General features: G+C 41.4%; 1 protein-coding gene across 6 annotated transcripts in view; it reads left to right on the top strand.

Moving 5' to 3' along the window:
* Nucleotides 1-13,793, top strand: part of LOC309691138 (abl interactor 2-like) — a 34,765-nt gene extending 20,972 nt beyond the window's left edge. Inside the window, exons 4-12 of one of the 6 annotated variants that reach the window (XM_082508712.1) lie at nt 132-149; nt 758-861; nt 5,183-5,335; nt 8,772-8,896; nt 9,161-9,481; nt 9,700-9,864; nt 9,948-10,028; nt 10,184-10,366; nt 10,783-13,793. In XM_082508712.1, the coding sequence (XP_082364838.1) occupies nt 132-149; nt 758-861; nt 5,183-5,335; nt 8,772-8,896; nt 9,161-9,481; nt 9,700-9,864; nt 9,948-10,028; nt 10,184-10,366; nt 10,783-10,958 (1,326 nt within the window). In that variant the 3' untranslated portion in view covers nt 10,959-13,793. The remainder of the gene's footprint in view (nt 1-131; nt 150-757; nt 862-5,182; nt 5,336-8,771; nt 8,897-9,160; nt 9,482-9,699; nt 9,865-9,947; nt 10,029-10,183; nt 10,367-10,782) is intronic. The other 5 variants (XM_082508714.1, XM_082508713.1, XM_082508715.1 and 2 more) reach the window with 5 other exon arrangements.
* The last annotated feature ends 15 nt before the right edge of the window (nt 13,794-13,808 follow it).

Genomic DNA, 13,808 nt, shown 5'->3' with positions numbered 1-13,808 from the left:
TCTTCATCTGTATTTCTGCCCTTTGTCTCTAATGGCTGCTGGTATTCGCATGGCACTGTTGCACTGTAACTAACCTTTAGACTACCCTGTCTCTTCTTTTCTCTTCTATTTGCTGTCATTGGCATATTAAGTGGTTGCTGAGGTTCAAGGTAAGGATGCACAAAACACCTACACAGATTGGAAGTGTGTGTGATAAATGAAGGAAATTGTGTAATGTGGAAAATGCCGTTAGAAAAGCAATAAATGCAGTAATGATCTAAGAAAGTGACTACTGTGCTATTACTGCAGTGGTCAACAAACCAAGCAGCAAAATATGCTAGAATCAGCTTCCTCTTCCTCCCTCTGTCTCTTTACACTCAGCCCCCTTTCTTCATGCCAATTTTCACCTGATCATAAAAATCTATTGAATGCTTAATAAGTTCTCATATAAAAATCATAGCAGCCTGGTTAATGAGTTCTGTGCCTTTCATAAATGTATTATTTAATGCACAGCCTGCCTGCTGTCCAACCGTGAAGTGACAGCTAGTGTTGGAACATGTTCGAATGAGTCCTGAAGGTCTTAAAGGACTTATAAATCATTCTACCCAGTATCATAGGACACGGTAGAGGTGGACTCTAGGACCTGATGTTTTAAAGCTGTTTCAGCAGAATGGGGTGAGCTACACAGGGGTGATGTTGTTTTGGCTAGCTACTGATATGTTAGCTCTGTGAAAGGCCTGAGCTGAGCGCTGAGCATTAACACGGTTTGTTCTCACAGGTGAATGGTCAGCCGAACATGAAACTTGGAGCGGGTCTGTCTCGGTCCAACCCTCCCACACAAAAACCGCCCAGCCCTCCAAGGGCAGGCAAGGGCATCTTGGGGTATGTACACAGCCTAGCACCAACACTCCCACATGTGTATCTTCTTTCCCTTACTAGTATTCACCTTGTCTTATCCTTTGTGCTTCCATGGTTTAATATAAGTGAATGTTCTGTGTATTTATTGGAACTTGAGTATTTGTCTCAATTTTTTTTCTTAAATGTGCGAGTAGTATGGCCTCCATGGGATAAAATCCAATTTTGGAAAAGTTGTGACGCTGCGTAAAATGTAAACAAAAACAGAATGCATTTATTTGCAAATCTCATAACCCCATTTTTTTTTCTCAGTAGAACATATAAAACATAGCAGATGTTTAAACTGTGACCATTTTCTATTTCATGAAAAATATTAGAATAGAATAGCCTTTATTGTCATTGTACAGAGTACAACGAAATTGGAGTGCCACTCCCTTGGTGCAAGTTTCAATAATAAATATAAATGTAAAATATAAAAAGTACAAAAAAACAATCGTAAGTACTCAAACAATAGTATGTACAATATATACAGGATAGCAGCATTAATATAATGACAGTATGAATAGCAGCATAATATAATGACAGTGACGGTATGGAATAGGTTCAATTGTTTTTGTGCTTATTTACTACGGTGATAGCTCTGGGAAAGAAGCTATCCCTGAATCTGTTTGTCCTGGTTTTATGTGACCTGTACCGTCGGCCTGACAGTAATAGTTCAAACAGTTGGTTGCTGGGGTGAGAGTGGTCCTTGATGATATTGCCAGCTCTGCTGAGGTACCGAGAGTTTGCAGTGACCTCCAGGCTGGGCAGAGAGCAGCCAGTGATCTTCTGGGCTGTGTTGATGACCCTCTGCAGTACTTTCCTGTTCGCAGCTGAGCACCCTGCATACCATGTTGTTATGCCGTACGTTAGGATGCTCTCTATGGTGGCTCTGTAAAATGTCACCAGCAGCCTCTCCTCCAGGTTGTTCCTCCTGAGCACTCTCAGAAAGTGGAGACGCTGCTGGGCCTTTTTAGCTCATTTTGGAAAAAAGTTGGGACGGGACCATGTTTACTTGTTTTCATTGTGTAGCAACCTCAACAGTCTGTAAACATCTGGGAACTGAGGAGACCAGCTGTTGTCCCATTCTTGTCTGAAAAAAGAAGATTTATTCATAACACACGTGAAAAGACCCAGGAAGACAGAGTTAACGATAAAAACGATAACAAAATAACACTGAGAACCGATAAAAACCCTGAAAACTATACATTTCACACCTGAGCCTCAACTCTCGCGGCCCGGTACCAAACGACTCACGGACCGGTACCGGTCCGAGGCCCGGGGGTTGGGGACCGCTGCTGTAAATGATGAAATACTCAAGTCTTTGTAATTTTACATTGAAGAAGATTATTTCGAAATACTAACCTCTGCCCGTCTTTTATTCCCAAGTATATTATTGACCTGTTGCCAATTAACCTAATTAGTTGAAAAATATTCCTCCTGTTTTTCCTTCTAATGCCACTAACTTGGAAAAGTAAATGATACCTTTAATGCCCCCTCACCCCCACCCCAATGTTTGGAGACATATTTAGTGATTCCATATTTTTCATGAAATGGTAAAATCTCCTTCATATGCTCCGTTGTGAATAAAATATTGGTTTGAAATTTGCAGATTGCTGCTTTCTGATTATTTGTGGTTTTTACACAGCATCCCAATTTCAATATAAATGGACTGATAAGATAAATCTGCTCTCACAGATGTGTTGTTTTCTGAACTGATTTTGAGATAAGTCGTGTGCATGTGTGAAACTGCTGCAGATTGTGTGTGTTTGTCTCTTGTGGAAGGATGGAGCGTCCTGCTGCAAGCTTATTACAGATTTGACCCGGCAGAAGGGAATGACACACACACACACACACACACACACACACACACACACACACACACACACACACACACACACACACACACGGTAAAATGCAGTGCTCAGAGGAATAACGTCATGCGTTGTGAAAGCTTGTTGTGTTCTCTCCCCTCAAACATCTAGGTCACCCAGCTGTAGCCCTCATTCTTTCTCTCTCCTTATCTCCTTATCTTCATCTCGATTTCACTCCTTCCTCTCTTTTTTTTTAACTTTCTCATTCCTTATTCCTTATTTATTCCCGTTGTCTTACTTTCTCTGGGTCCAGCTTTCTTGAGTAAATATTGGGTCTTGAACAGTCCGCAGATGCTGTCTTCCTATCACTTTCCATGCTGCTTAGGTGTGCTGAATTAGCTAGCACAATACACATAAGTCTATATACCATAGACAATATAAAAGATGGATGTAACCACTGTTATGTTGGCTGTCGATTTTGACCCAACATTTTGAGGCTTTAGCGTAAGAGTTTGGACCTTCCACCATGCTGGTACTTCTGAGCCAGAAGTTCTTGTATTTGGATTAAAAGGATGGAGTGCTTACTAGCTAATTAGTAGCTAACGCTAGGCAGCATTGTGAATACAGCCAGAGACAGTATAAAAGACGGCTGTAGCAACTATGAGATTCACATGAGCATCTTGACCTGACGTCACCCTCTTGGTATTGTGATACTTGACAACCAAGGTGTGGATGTTAACAGGAAACCACACACTAACTGGCTAGCGAGTTGTCAGTCACATGTTGCTAACCAATAAGTATTTCCTGGATAATCCTACTTTCTAAACCTCTTTTGGTTGATTTCTCCACGGACTTCTATAGGACCGTTAGCCTTTTTCTAACCACAGGTATCATCCGCTGGTGGCCAAAAAAAGGGATGCAGGTTTGTATTTATGTATTTACTGGCTTCACTTTTGGAAGCTACAGCCATGTAAAATCGAATTCACCAAAAGAGAACCACAAGCTTCTTGGAATGTCCACATCAGTTACTAAGTGATAATGGTGGGTAAATTCCATGAAAATGCTCCAAAAGGCACCAACAGCAATAACAAACCTAAGAGCTCCAGGTCAGTGACTCCGGTTAGAGGAGCTAACTTACGTGCTGCTGCATTACCTTATTACAATATTTATTGCAATACTTTGATTGTCTGTGTGCAGCAGGTAGGCTGATAGGTGGCCTCATTCAGTCTGTGTTGTCTGCTGCGTTGCTTCCTATTTCCTGTAACCTGCTGATCAGCCACCTGTTGTACCATGTTGAACAGCACGGCAGGATTTTTTCCCTGCTGAAAGAGCCCTGACTAGCCAAAGATTATCACAAGACTGCAAACAACCCGTAATGCAACACAGTCTTACAATGTTGCGCTACTGCAGTCTCATTTCATAAGCAACACAGAAGTTAGGAATAGGTAGTTGTCTAGTTCTCTGTTATTTAAATAATTCTACTTTTTAAACCTAACGTCCACAAGTCTGACATTTGGTGCAGTATGACAACAAATAAGATGAGAAAGTGTTTGCGTTCCCTAAGGATGAGGGAGCAGAAGCAGCTCAGCACTTGGCTGGAACTTTGAGTTGACTGGAGCTTTGGTGCACAAGCCAAATGTCTGTACACACACACACTCTAACACACATACACACTCTAACACAAACATGCGTGGAGAGACGAGGAACAAATCACAGCAGTGAGCTGGCGTAATGCTGTAATCAACAGGCCTTCTGACGACTCACACTCACATAAATAACAACCCAGACGATTCAGAGAGTTTTCACCGTCTAAGTTTGACTGTTCTTTCTTTAGCACCAGTGTTAATCGGATTGGATTAACACTGCGCGCTTTAAACTTGGTGAAATAACAGAATCCTTTGCAGACAGAATAGATGGGATAAATGGGAAACCCCAATAGAAATCCAAATAAATGGCTGTAAATCTGCTTGGAAATCATGCAGTCTTTTTCTTTGCTTACAGTGATAACTGCTGGTGCATTACATGACTCATAGGTTGTTGAAATATTGGATGTAACTGTGTAATTATTCGTGAGGAGGAGTTAACCAGGTGGACACTGTGCCTGCTTTGTGTTATGTGTATGCAGTAAGTGACATTTATTGTGCTGATCCATTGCTTCACTCTGATTTTGGTCAGTTTTTTGTTTTCCTCTGTTGGCGTTCACTCGTCCTTATTCTCTACATACAGCTCTGTGACGTGGGAGGAATTTTATTTCTCTAAAAATACACACTGGCCTTTGAACATGACCTTTACCGATTTTATTCTTTTTGTTCCACAGCAGGAAGGAGGCTATAGCTAGCTCACTTGCAGAATTAAGGTGTACTTGCATATCAATACTGATGCTTTAAGTGTGCTTGTGGCTATTTAATGTTACTTTCAGGAGCGATCCTTTGTCGCCAGAATCAAGTTTGTCTCCCCATTAACCCTGTCTTCACCCTTACGTTTTGCATGTACAGGAAGAACTCCCCCTACAGGACACTGGAGCCTGTGCGCCCCCCTGTTGTACCCAATGATTATGTCTCCAGCCCTACCAGAAACAATATGGCAGGGGGACAGCTTCCAAGTCCGGCCCGCACCGCTACCCTCAACCATCGACCCCGAACATACAGGTAGCCGGGTCAGTGGGTAAACGTGGCCTGCCAGAATGGGATTCAGAGCTTTTCCTTTTCCCTGCTGAAATTCTTTTGCATCTCTGATAAAACTTTGAAAAACTTTAAAATCACTGCTGGGTTTTTTGTTGTTGTTTTTTTGTTTAGACATATTTTTCATTTCAGCCTGCTTAAAAAGCTAAAGGAGAGATTGTTTTCTCTCTCATCCTCACGCAGTGTGTTTTAGTTCATGCTTCCATTCTTGGTCATTTACAGCTGATCTAATTGGCTTGCACGGTGACTAAACATATTTCAGAACACCTGGAGAGTCATTTTTCAGTTCAAGACAAAATGTATCCTGCAGAAAACATTCCCAGCTTTTAACTTCATCAACAAAATAAAATACAGGGAGAAAGATTTCAATATCACACTACAGCTATAGCCGTACAGCCACAAAATCAAAGAATTGGCCTTTAAAAAGTCTTGATCAACGTTAGAAGCTTAAATCTGAACATCTAATGAAATCTGCTATAAAACGTCGCTCCAGATACTGACAAACAAATTTCATGCGGCACTGCAGAAATACAGTCTTGTACAAAAGTGGTCACGTTCCTCTAGGCCTCTGTAATCGTTCACCTGCTCTGGCTTCTCTGCTGCTGTCCAGTGTTTCCTCTGTGGATTTGCTCAGCAATCATGCTCAGGGAGTACATGCTTGTTATGGTTCATTTCAAATACACTGTTCATTGCTAAAAGGATTTTATGTAGTTATTTTATTAACCTAATCATACGTGTTAGTGTTACTGCTGAGAGAACACAGAGGACTCACGGAACTAACTTTCTGTTTACACCCTCACAGCATCAACTAACTGATTTTATTCTTTCATTCATTTTCAGCTTGTAGTTTTCTTTTGTCTCCTCTGCAGTTTATGTAGCTGTTGGTGTCCTGGATGGGAGAGAGAGGCAAATACTTTGAAAGCAGAGCTTTGAATTTTGCATTCGCAAATAAATGTTTAAGTCTTTGACAGTGTTTACATGTTAATCTCACAGACAGCATAAAAGATGGACGTAGCCACCATGTCACCACCTTTCAGGCTCCTGGTAGCATTTTAGCCATCTGTGTGTTTTATACTCTTCATACTCTTCATATGTGATAAAAAAGTATGACCAGTTAAGGGCTGGACCAGACTCTCACTTTCCAATAACGTGATTGACAGGTGCGTAGCCAATGAACATAATCCTCTTTTCTGACACTTGGAAAAGTCATAAATGTTACAAAAAGAGTTTCATCATGAACTAGTCATTGAGCCACAGAGCAATAGAGATGTATGGTGGTTTTCTTGTAGATTTCTGTACAACCAGTATGCTTTCTGCAAACACAAGAGTTTCCCTCTGTAAAAAGAATGCAGGTTCACTTTTTTAGACCCAGAATTTACGTTCTTGTTATGCTGTCTGTGGTTGCTCTAAAAGGCACCCTTTGCAGTAATTGTGCAGCGCTGATGTAGCATTTTAAAAATGAATAAACAAAAGTATAGATTATTTAGAGCCCTGTTTTGTCCAATCACAGCTCTGCCTCAAACTATTCTCAAGTCCTTCCCATCCAGTCACCACCTTCAACTCAGTCACTCTAAAACTGATCAGATTGCATGTGCTGTGTTTATGGTTTCATTGCTCCTGTGATGATGTTAGCTCTCTCTCATTCTGCTGCTGTTTGCTCTGCTGTTTTTGCACTTTTCTTTTCATCTTCATCAGCGAGCCATCCTCTGCCCCTGCTGCCTTTGCCTTTAATATTTGTTTGCTTTTATCTGTTGCTCTCTTTGTGCCTTTTGAAAAATCATGACTGAGTAAGCAGTCAGTCAGCGTTTCATATCCACTTTTTTTTTTAAATTGTTTACATTTTCTGGAGTGTAAAAATAGAGCTGTTTTTTTTGTTGATTGTGTAATTTTGGAAAACGGTGAAATACTACACATCAAGTTTTCTTGGTCTCCAAGTTCAGAGGTCTTTTTTATTTGTAAACATGATATCAACAATGTTATAAAGCAAAAAAATAAGTTCCTCACAGCAGAATTACTCAACAGCCTTGCTGCTCATTAAATCCAGTTCCAGGTTGTGAGGCTGAGAAATCGGCTCATATCAAATCTTTTGTTTCAGTTCATTAATTCTTATTAGCAAAGACGAGCGTGTACAAAACATCCAGTTAGAGGCTGATGCCATTTGACTCCTGTTTGCTGCTTTATTAGCGTTCGTGTTGTAAATGACTTGCCAGGCCAGACGGCGTAGTGTAAGAGGGCGAAGGCTGGAAGCAAGAAAGAATAAAGTAGAAAAAATAATATGAATATGAAACTATATTGGACCTTTATTATTGGCGGGCTGATATTAGCTATTTGCATTTATAATGGCTGGAAAATTAAAGGTAATAAAAGCAGCTGCTTAGTGTAAATTATTGAGATTTAAGGTAACGCTTTGGCCCCACAACAACTGATTTGGAACTGAACAGAGACCAAAAAAACTATGTAAAAAATGGTAATTGAAAAATGACTAAAAATAAATAACGTAAATATGATTTCTGTCCTTTATTCCTTTCTGGCTCATTTGTGACCGTATCACAGGCCAGACTTTGGAAATCACTCATCTAGACGATGTGTTTCCTGCATTCACTGCTGAGCCAAATGTAGGCTTGCTGCAGGCCATGTGTGCCCAGCTGCCATCGTGCAGGAGACAGCTCAACTCCTTTTTATCTGTGTAGTGTCAATTTATTCTCTCATCAAAAGCTGATTTCATTTCAAAGTTGAAACTGTTTTGTTTCATTGTTGAAGCATCCTGGTAATACGACTTTTGGTCATTTTAATTGTGACCTGTCTCACTCTCTTCTCTTTGCCCTCACCCCCCCAACTTGTCACTTGGCTGCCCCTCCCTGGGCCTGGTTCGGCCAGAGCTTTCTTCCTGTTAAAAGGGAGTCCTTAAACCGAAACCTGAATGTTTGTAGGGCTTTCCACACAGAGAGAGCAATGTCCTATCACACAGTTTACACCAATAAATGTTTAAAGACATACTTGGTGTACATTTGCTATAGTCTCTCCTTATAGGTCGTCTTTAAGTGTAGCCAAAATTAGTGCGGGGGTTATGACTTTCATGAGCCAAGTCAAAGAGCTTTATGACCTGTTTGAGAAATTGCTGTTTTGTTTCCATGCGTGCCATAGATAATCTTATCCTATTGGTCACAGAACCTGCTGTAGTACTGGTGGTGAGGTGGGACATTTGACATTCATTTCAATGCTTTTTCAGCTTGAATGCTTTTATCAGAGGAGTCATGAAATAAAGGTTTGATAGGAGATTACTTGGCCTTGCAGCTCAGTGATTCTGGTATTTTACCCATTTCTAACTGAATCCAAGGTGGAACACATCCCTATGCAGGACCCTGACTTCCCCCACTCTGTGTGTGTGTGTGTGTGTGTGCAGTGGTAGCAGTGGAGGCAGCCATCCCAGCAGCAGCAGTCGGAGCAGCAGTAGAGAGAACAGCGGCAGCGGCAGCGTGGGCATTCCCATTGCTGTGCCCACACCCTCCCCACCCTCCACATTCCCGGGTAACACACAGAAATATACACGTCTGTGCTACACACCTGCCCACCATTCCTCCAATTCTAACTGGACTCTTTGTACTATTAAGATTTTATATTTTAAAGTCCTTCTAAAGTTATAAACTATATAAACAGCTTAATTTTTGTGTGTAATTTCTGTGCTTGAAATTCAGCTCCCCCTGCTGTTTGTGCTTTGTCACTCACTCCCTCCTATAACCTTATTTCCTAACTCCTTCCTCCTTTCCATCCTTCCTTTTCTTCTGCCTGAAGTTTCCCCGACTGCCGGACCTGCTAGCTCATCCTCTACCGCCCCTAACTCTTCCCCTTCCCCGTCCCCAACTCCTTCCTCTTTCTCCTCCTCCTCCTCCACCACAACCTTAACACAACCCAACGCACCTCTGCCGCCGAGCTCACCTTCTCAACATGCCAACTCACCTTCCCAAGCAAACTCTCAAGCGAATGCGCCAAACGCCGGCACCTCCCCCCCCTCTAAATCTTCCACAAGCACATCCGAAGTCCAATCGGAGCTGCTTCCCCCTGCCCCTCCCCCTCCACTTTCCTCCTCCTCCTCTTCTTCATCACCCACTGAAGGTGAGTTTTCAGGGACACCTCTGCTCTCCAAACATCACCAAGTCCTCCTTTTTTCTCTCTGTTTCTGTGGATTTTATCCCCACCCCGGGGAGCTAATCTTTAACTCTTTCCTTCATGTTTAACACAGAAAATTAAAATGGAATTGAATCACTGATTGATTGATACGCAGTGTATTAAGAAAATATGAGTTTATAACGTTGCCCCTCTTTGCTGGTCAGGCCCTATCGTCCCTCAGTTCTACAGTATGAACCGGCCTCAGCCTCGACAGCAAACCCCACAGGTGGGGGGGTCACTGCCTTACCGCCGCCCCCCATCGGTGACTGGTCAGCCAATTACAACCCAGAATCAGGTCAATGGCGGTCCCTACTACAACCAGAGCCCAGGTATGCAGTATAAAAGCAGCCACCAGTCACTCCACTCCCACATTGAGAAAGTTTGGTAAAAGTTTTGTCTTTTGTGCTTGCAGCCTCTCCCCCGCCCCCCTCCCTGCTCCAGTTCACCCCTCAGCTTCCTCTGATGGGGTTTGTAGCTCGAGTTCAGGAGTCCAGTGAGTATTAATCTGGATTCTTTTTCAGTAATTTATCAGAGAAATGTTTCTGCACATCATTTTTCTCTTGAACATCTGTGTGTCAAAACGGATGACATCATCAGCTTTTAAGCCCAGATTCAGTTCAGCTTGTATAAAGTATCCCCAACCTCCAGTTTCAGACGCCCCCCCTCCCTCGCAGCCTGCCACTGAGAACCAAGTAGCGCACGAGGAGGCCCTGCCCACTCCTCAGCCAGCTGAGGATGGGCATGAAGAGGAGGACTCAGCAGTAGTGGAGTATAACGACCCGTATGCTGAAGAAGACCCACCGTGGGCCCCCAGGAACTACTTAGAGAAAGGTACACCACAGAAATACACAGAGGCAACAAAGTACTTGCAGTTTGCATTGTTTATGAGGTTGTGTTAGATCACTCCATCAGTGTTCCTTGAATTAGTTGCTCATATATGTAGCCTTAAACTGTGTCTCCGGGTAGAATAACACAACTTGGATTTAAGGTTGTCTACCCGGAAAACCTAATTCCCAAAGTCCCCCAAAAATCTTAAGTCAGGTATTGATGTCTTTTATACTCATTAATTGCTTTGGATATTATTGGATTAGTTGTTGCATTAATCACAGGGGTGAGCAGTTTTTTAGTTTCCATTTGTGCGTAAAAACTGAAATGCATGCAATTACATTTACTGCACTGCTTCTGGTGAAATGACTGAACCTTCTGCTGTTTAGTAATCATATATTGGTGTGTTTGTCGCCCTCCAGTGGTGGCCATCTACGACTACACGGCCGACAAGGAGGACGAGCTGTCGTTCCAAGAAGGAGCGATCATATACGTCATCAAGAAGAACGAGGACGGGTGGTTTGAAGGAGTGATGAACTCGACCACCGGTCTCTTCCCTGGAAACTACGTAGAGTCCATCATGCACTACGCTGACTGAGCCAAACGTGTCTGTAATCACAGCTGCGGTCAAGAACTAGAAGGGAAAATGTGACCCTGTTCCACGTTGCCATTTGTCTCCTTAAATTCACACTAATTGGTCACAAGAAAGTCAGAGCTTGTGAAAACAAAACGACCACTTAATCAATAACAGGCTTTACCTTAGTGCTTTAGGACTAAGAGGGGTTTCAGGTGTGAGATATTCATTTAAAAACACCTGAGACCTGTCTACATGCAAGTAAAAAGTCAGTAAAGTTCTTTGGGTATCTTCTTTTCAACCCTGTGTAATTCAAAGAAATTATGAAATGCGGTGCTTTCCAGCCACACAACAGCTCTGTTTCTCTGAAGAATGACTACACACATTTTAGAAAAGAACGTTTAAGTGGGACCTGATGGTACAGGTGTTGCCACACATTCAGGGTGTGTCTCGGTCATACAAATGTGTGTATGCTGCAGAAGTGATAATTGTCCTAATAATCTAAGTCCTACTAATCAAAAGAAATGACTGCACCCAGAAGATCAAGACATGAGTAGGACACATTTGATTTTGTTTTTTTTAATCACAAGAAATTGATTTTAAGATGTTGACATAAGAAATTTGTTCTCTTGCAACACATGTTGTGCAGAACTTTTTTCCATTTCTCATACAGATGTGAAACCATTTAGTATGTAAGTGTGGTTAAATGTTATAAATCATAGACATGATCACAGCAGAGTGATTCTTATAATAGTAGAGCTGAAAATCTAGACATAAGCCAGTGATGTTGATTCAAATGGACACTGTAGTGTGGAACTGTTAAAAGCTAATCCTGCGTGACTTTTAATGGTGCCAATCTCCAAAAACAAAAAAAAAACAATCCTAAGAGCCTTATGAGGTGAAAGAAGGAGTTCTCTGAGGGAGGAGTCTTGGGGATAAACTTGAGATGAAGGAAACGATAAAAGAAAACACTACAGGTCAGAAAGGTTTTTATGTTAAACAAAGCGAACAGCACAAAGATCTTCAGTGACACTAAACTCAGTGAAGTTGTGTGAGTGACCTTTTTGCAAGTTGATTGGATGCCATCCTGCTCTCTTCATGGACAGTATTCAGTGAAAACTGAGCTTCTGTCCTCATAGAAAGTTCCTTTAACATCACACCACATCCTGCTGTGATGTGACGTCTGCAAGTGGAACTGTGTGTTTTCCGGTAGCTGAAGTTTTCTTGTTAGTTCTGTGTTGAATGAAGCTGCAAAGGCAGTTCTGGCTGATATAAATGTATGTGTGTAACTAAACTAACATTTTATCTAATCCACAAGACATCTGATCAATCGCCAAGGTCAGACCAGACAGCAGAACTAAGCTCTCCTGTGTCCGACCTCATCGTGGGTTTGTTGTCGTGTAGTAAAGTGGACCTGATCTAATCGCCAGGAGGAGATTCTGGAGCTGTTATCAGTTTTGTTTTGGTTTTTTTTGTTTGTTGTTGTTTAAGTTTACAGTGTGTTTGCTTGCATGCCTGATATATAATAGACATTTTTATTCGCCATATTCTGTTTTTTCTTTTTTCTTTTCCTGTAGTTTCACCAGCTTGCTTTATGATGTCTGTTTGACCAGCTGGAGGTTGTGATGTTTCTGTGCAGTTTTTGCTTGTAATAGCCCTTTAACTGAAGCCCTGTGTGCTTGGACGTAAGACCGACTCTCAGAAAAAGGTGGATATTTTTGTGCCATATGTGTGTGTGAAGAGTTGTGTGCACGTGTGTGTGAGAACCAGTAAGAACCAAATGTTCCCTTGTTGACTGAAGTGACTTTGGACTTGAAAACAGTGTGTCCTTAATGTACAGTGTAACTTAAGAGGTGTTTTACCACAGAAACCAGAGTATGCCAAATTAAATAACAAATAAGATGAGAAACAGTTTTCCCCTATAGATGTTTGAGTTGAAGGAAAAAACGTTTTTTTTCTTGATGCTCTTAAGATAAAGATTCTCTCTTGTGTAGCTGCAAATAATTATTTTAATACCTATATACCAAGCTGACATTTTCAGATAACAATAATTGTATTTATTCATATATCCATGTACTTTCAAGTTTGAGTGCAAAGTGTTGTCCAAATTAAAATGAATACAAATCATCAGAAATTTACACACTTCTCTGTAGGAGCACAAAAAGAACAGAAGGTGTAGTGTGAAGCAGCACACAACCCTCTTTGAAAAGGTAAAAAATAAATAAATCTAGTGTAAGTTCATATGTGAACACAACGGTCGCCAGCCTTCAGACAGAATGTCTTTAATGTAGACAGCAAATCGTTTGAGCTGCTGCAAACTTTGGCTCACTCTGGTTTTTGTTTAGCCTGCAATATCCCTTTAAAGTGTGGACTAAAAAATGAGATGAACTGTGAGATGTTATGGACAGCTTCTCCAAAGCCTTTAAAAAAAGAAAGAAAAGAAAATCAAGAATCTGTTTCATTGCCCTCAGTGCAGACATTGACCTCTAAACAGGACAAGTCTGGGTTGAGATTCACAAAATATTTTAAGAGTAACCCCCAGTGCCCCCCCTGGCAAGACTCTCCTATGATAGTAATAATTTCATTACACGTGGCCACAAGAGAAAGTAAGACACCCTACAATCAGATGAAAAAATTCTGGACACGCCCCTGCTGAATTGCACTCATCACCTTTGAGTTTCTTATAGGACCTTTGGTTTCTCTTTAGATCATCGCTTTCATTTTATTTCTCCCATCTCATTCTTCAGGATCTACCTGAAAGAACAGGCCTCAGGAGAAGCTTTCTCCTTTCCAAAGTGAACATGACTGAAAGCACAATGTTCTTTAAGTGAAAATACTAAATAAATGTCTTAACAATAAGCATGTACTACTGTT

The sequence above is a fragment of the Aulonocara stuartgranti genome, assembly GCF_965226115.1.
Source record: "Aulonocara stuartgranti genome assembly, chromosome: 16".
In the NCBI taxonomy this organism is placed as follows: domain Eukaryota; kingdom Metazoa; phylum Chordata; class Actinopteri; order Cichliformes; family Cichlidae; genus Aulonocara; species Aulonocara stuartgranti.
The sequence above is the reverse complement of the archived record's forward strand: the minus strand, read 5'-3'. Positions and strand labels throughout refer to the sequence as shown.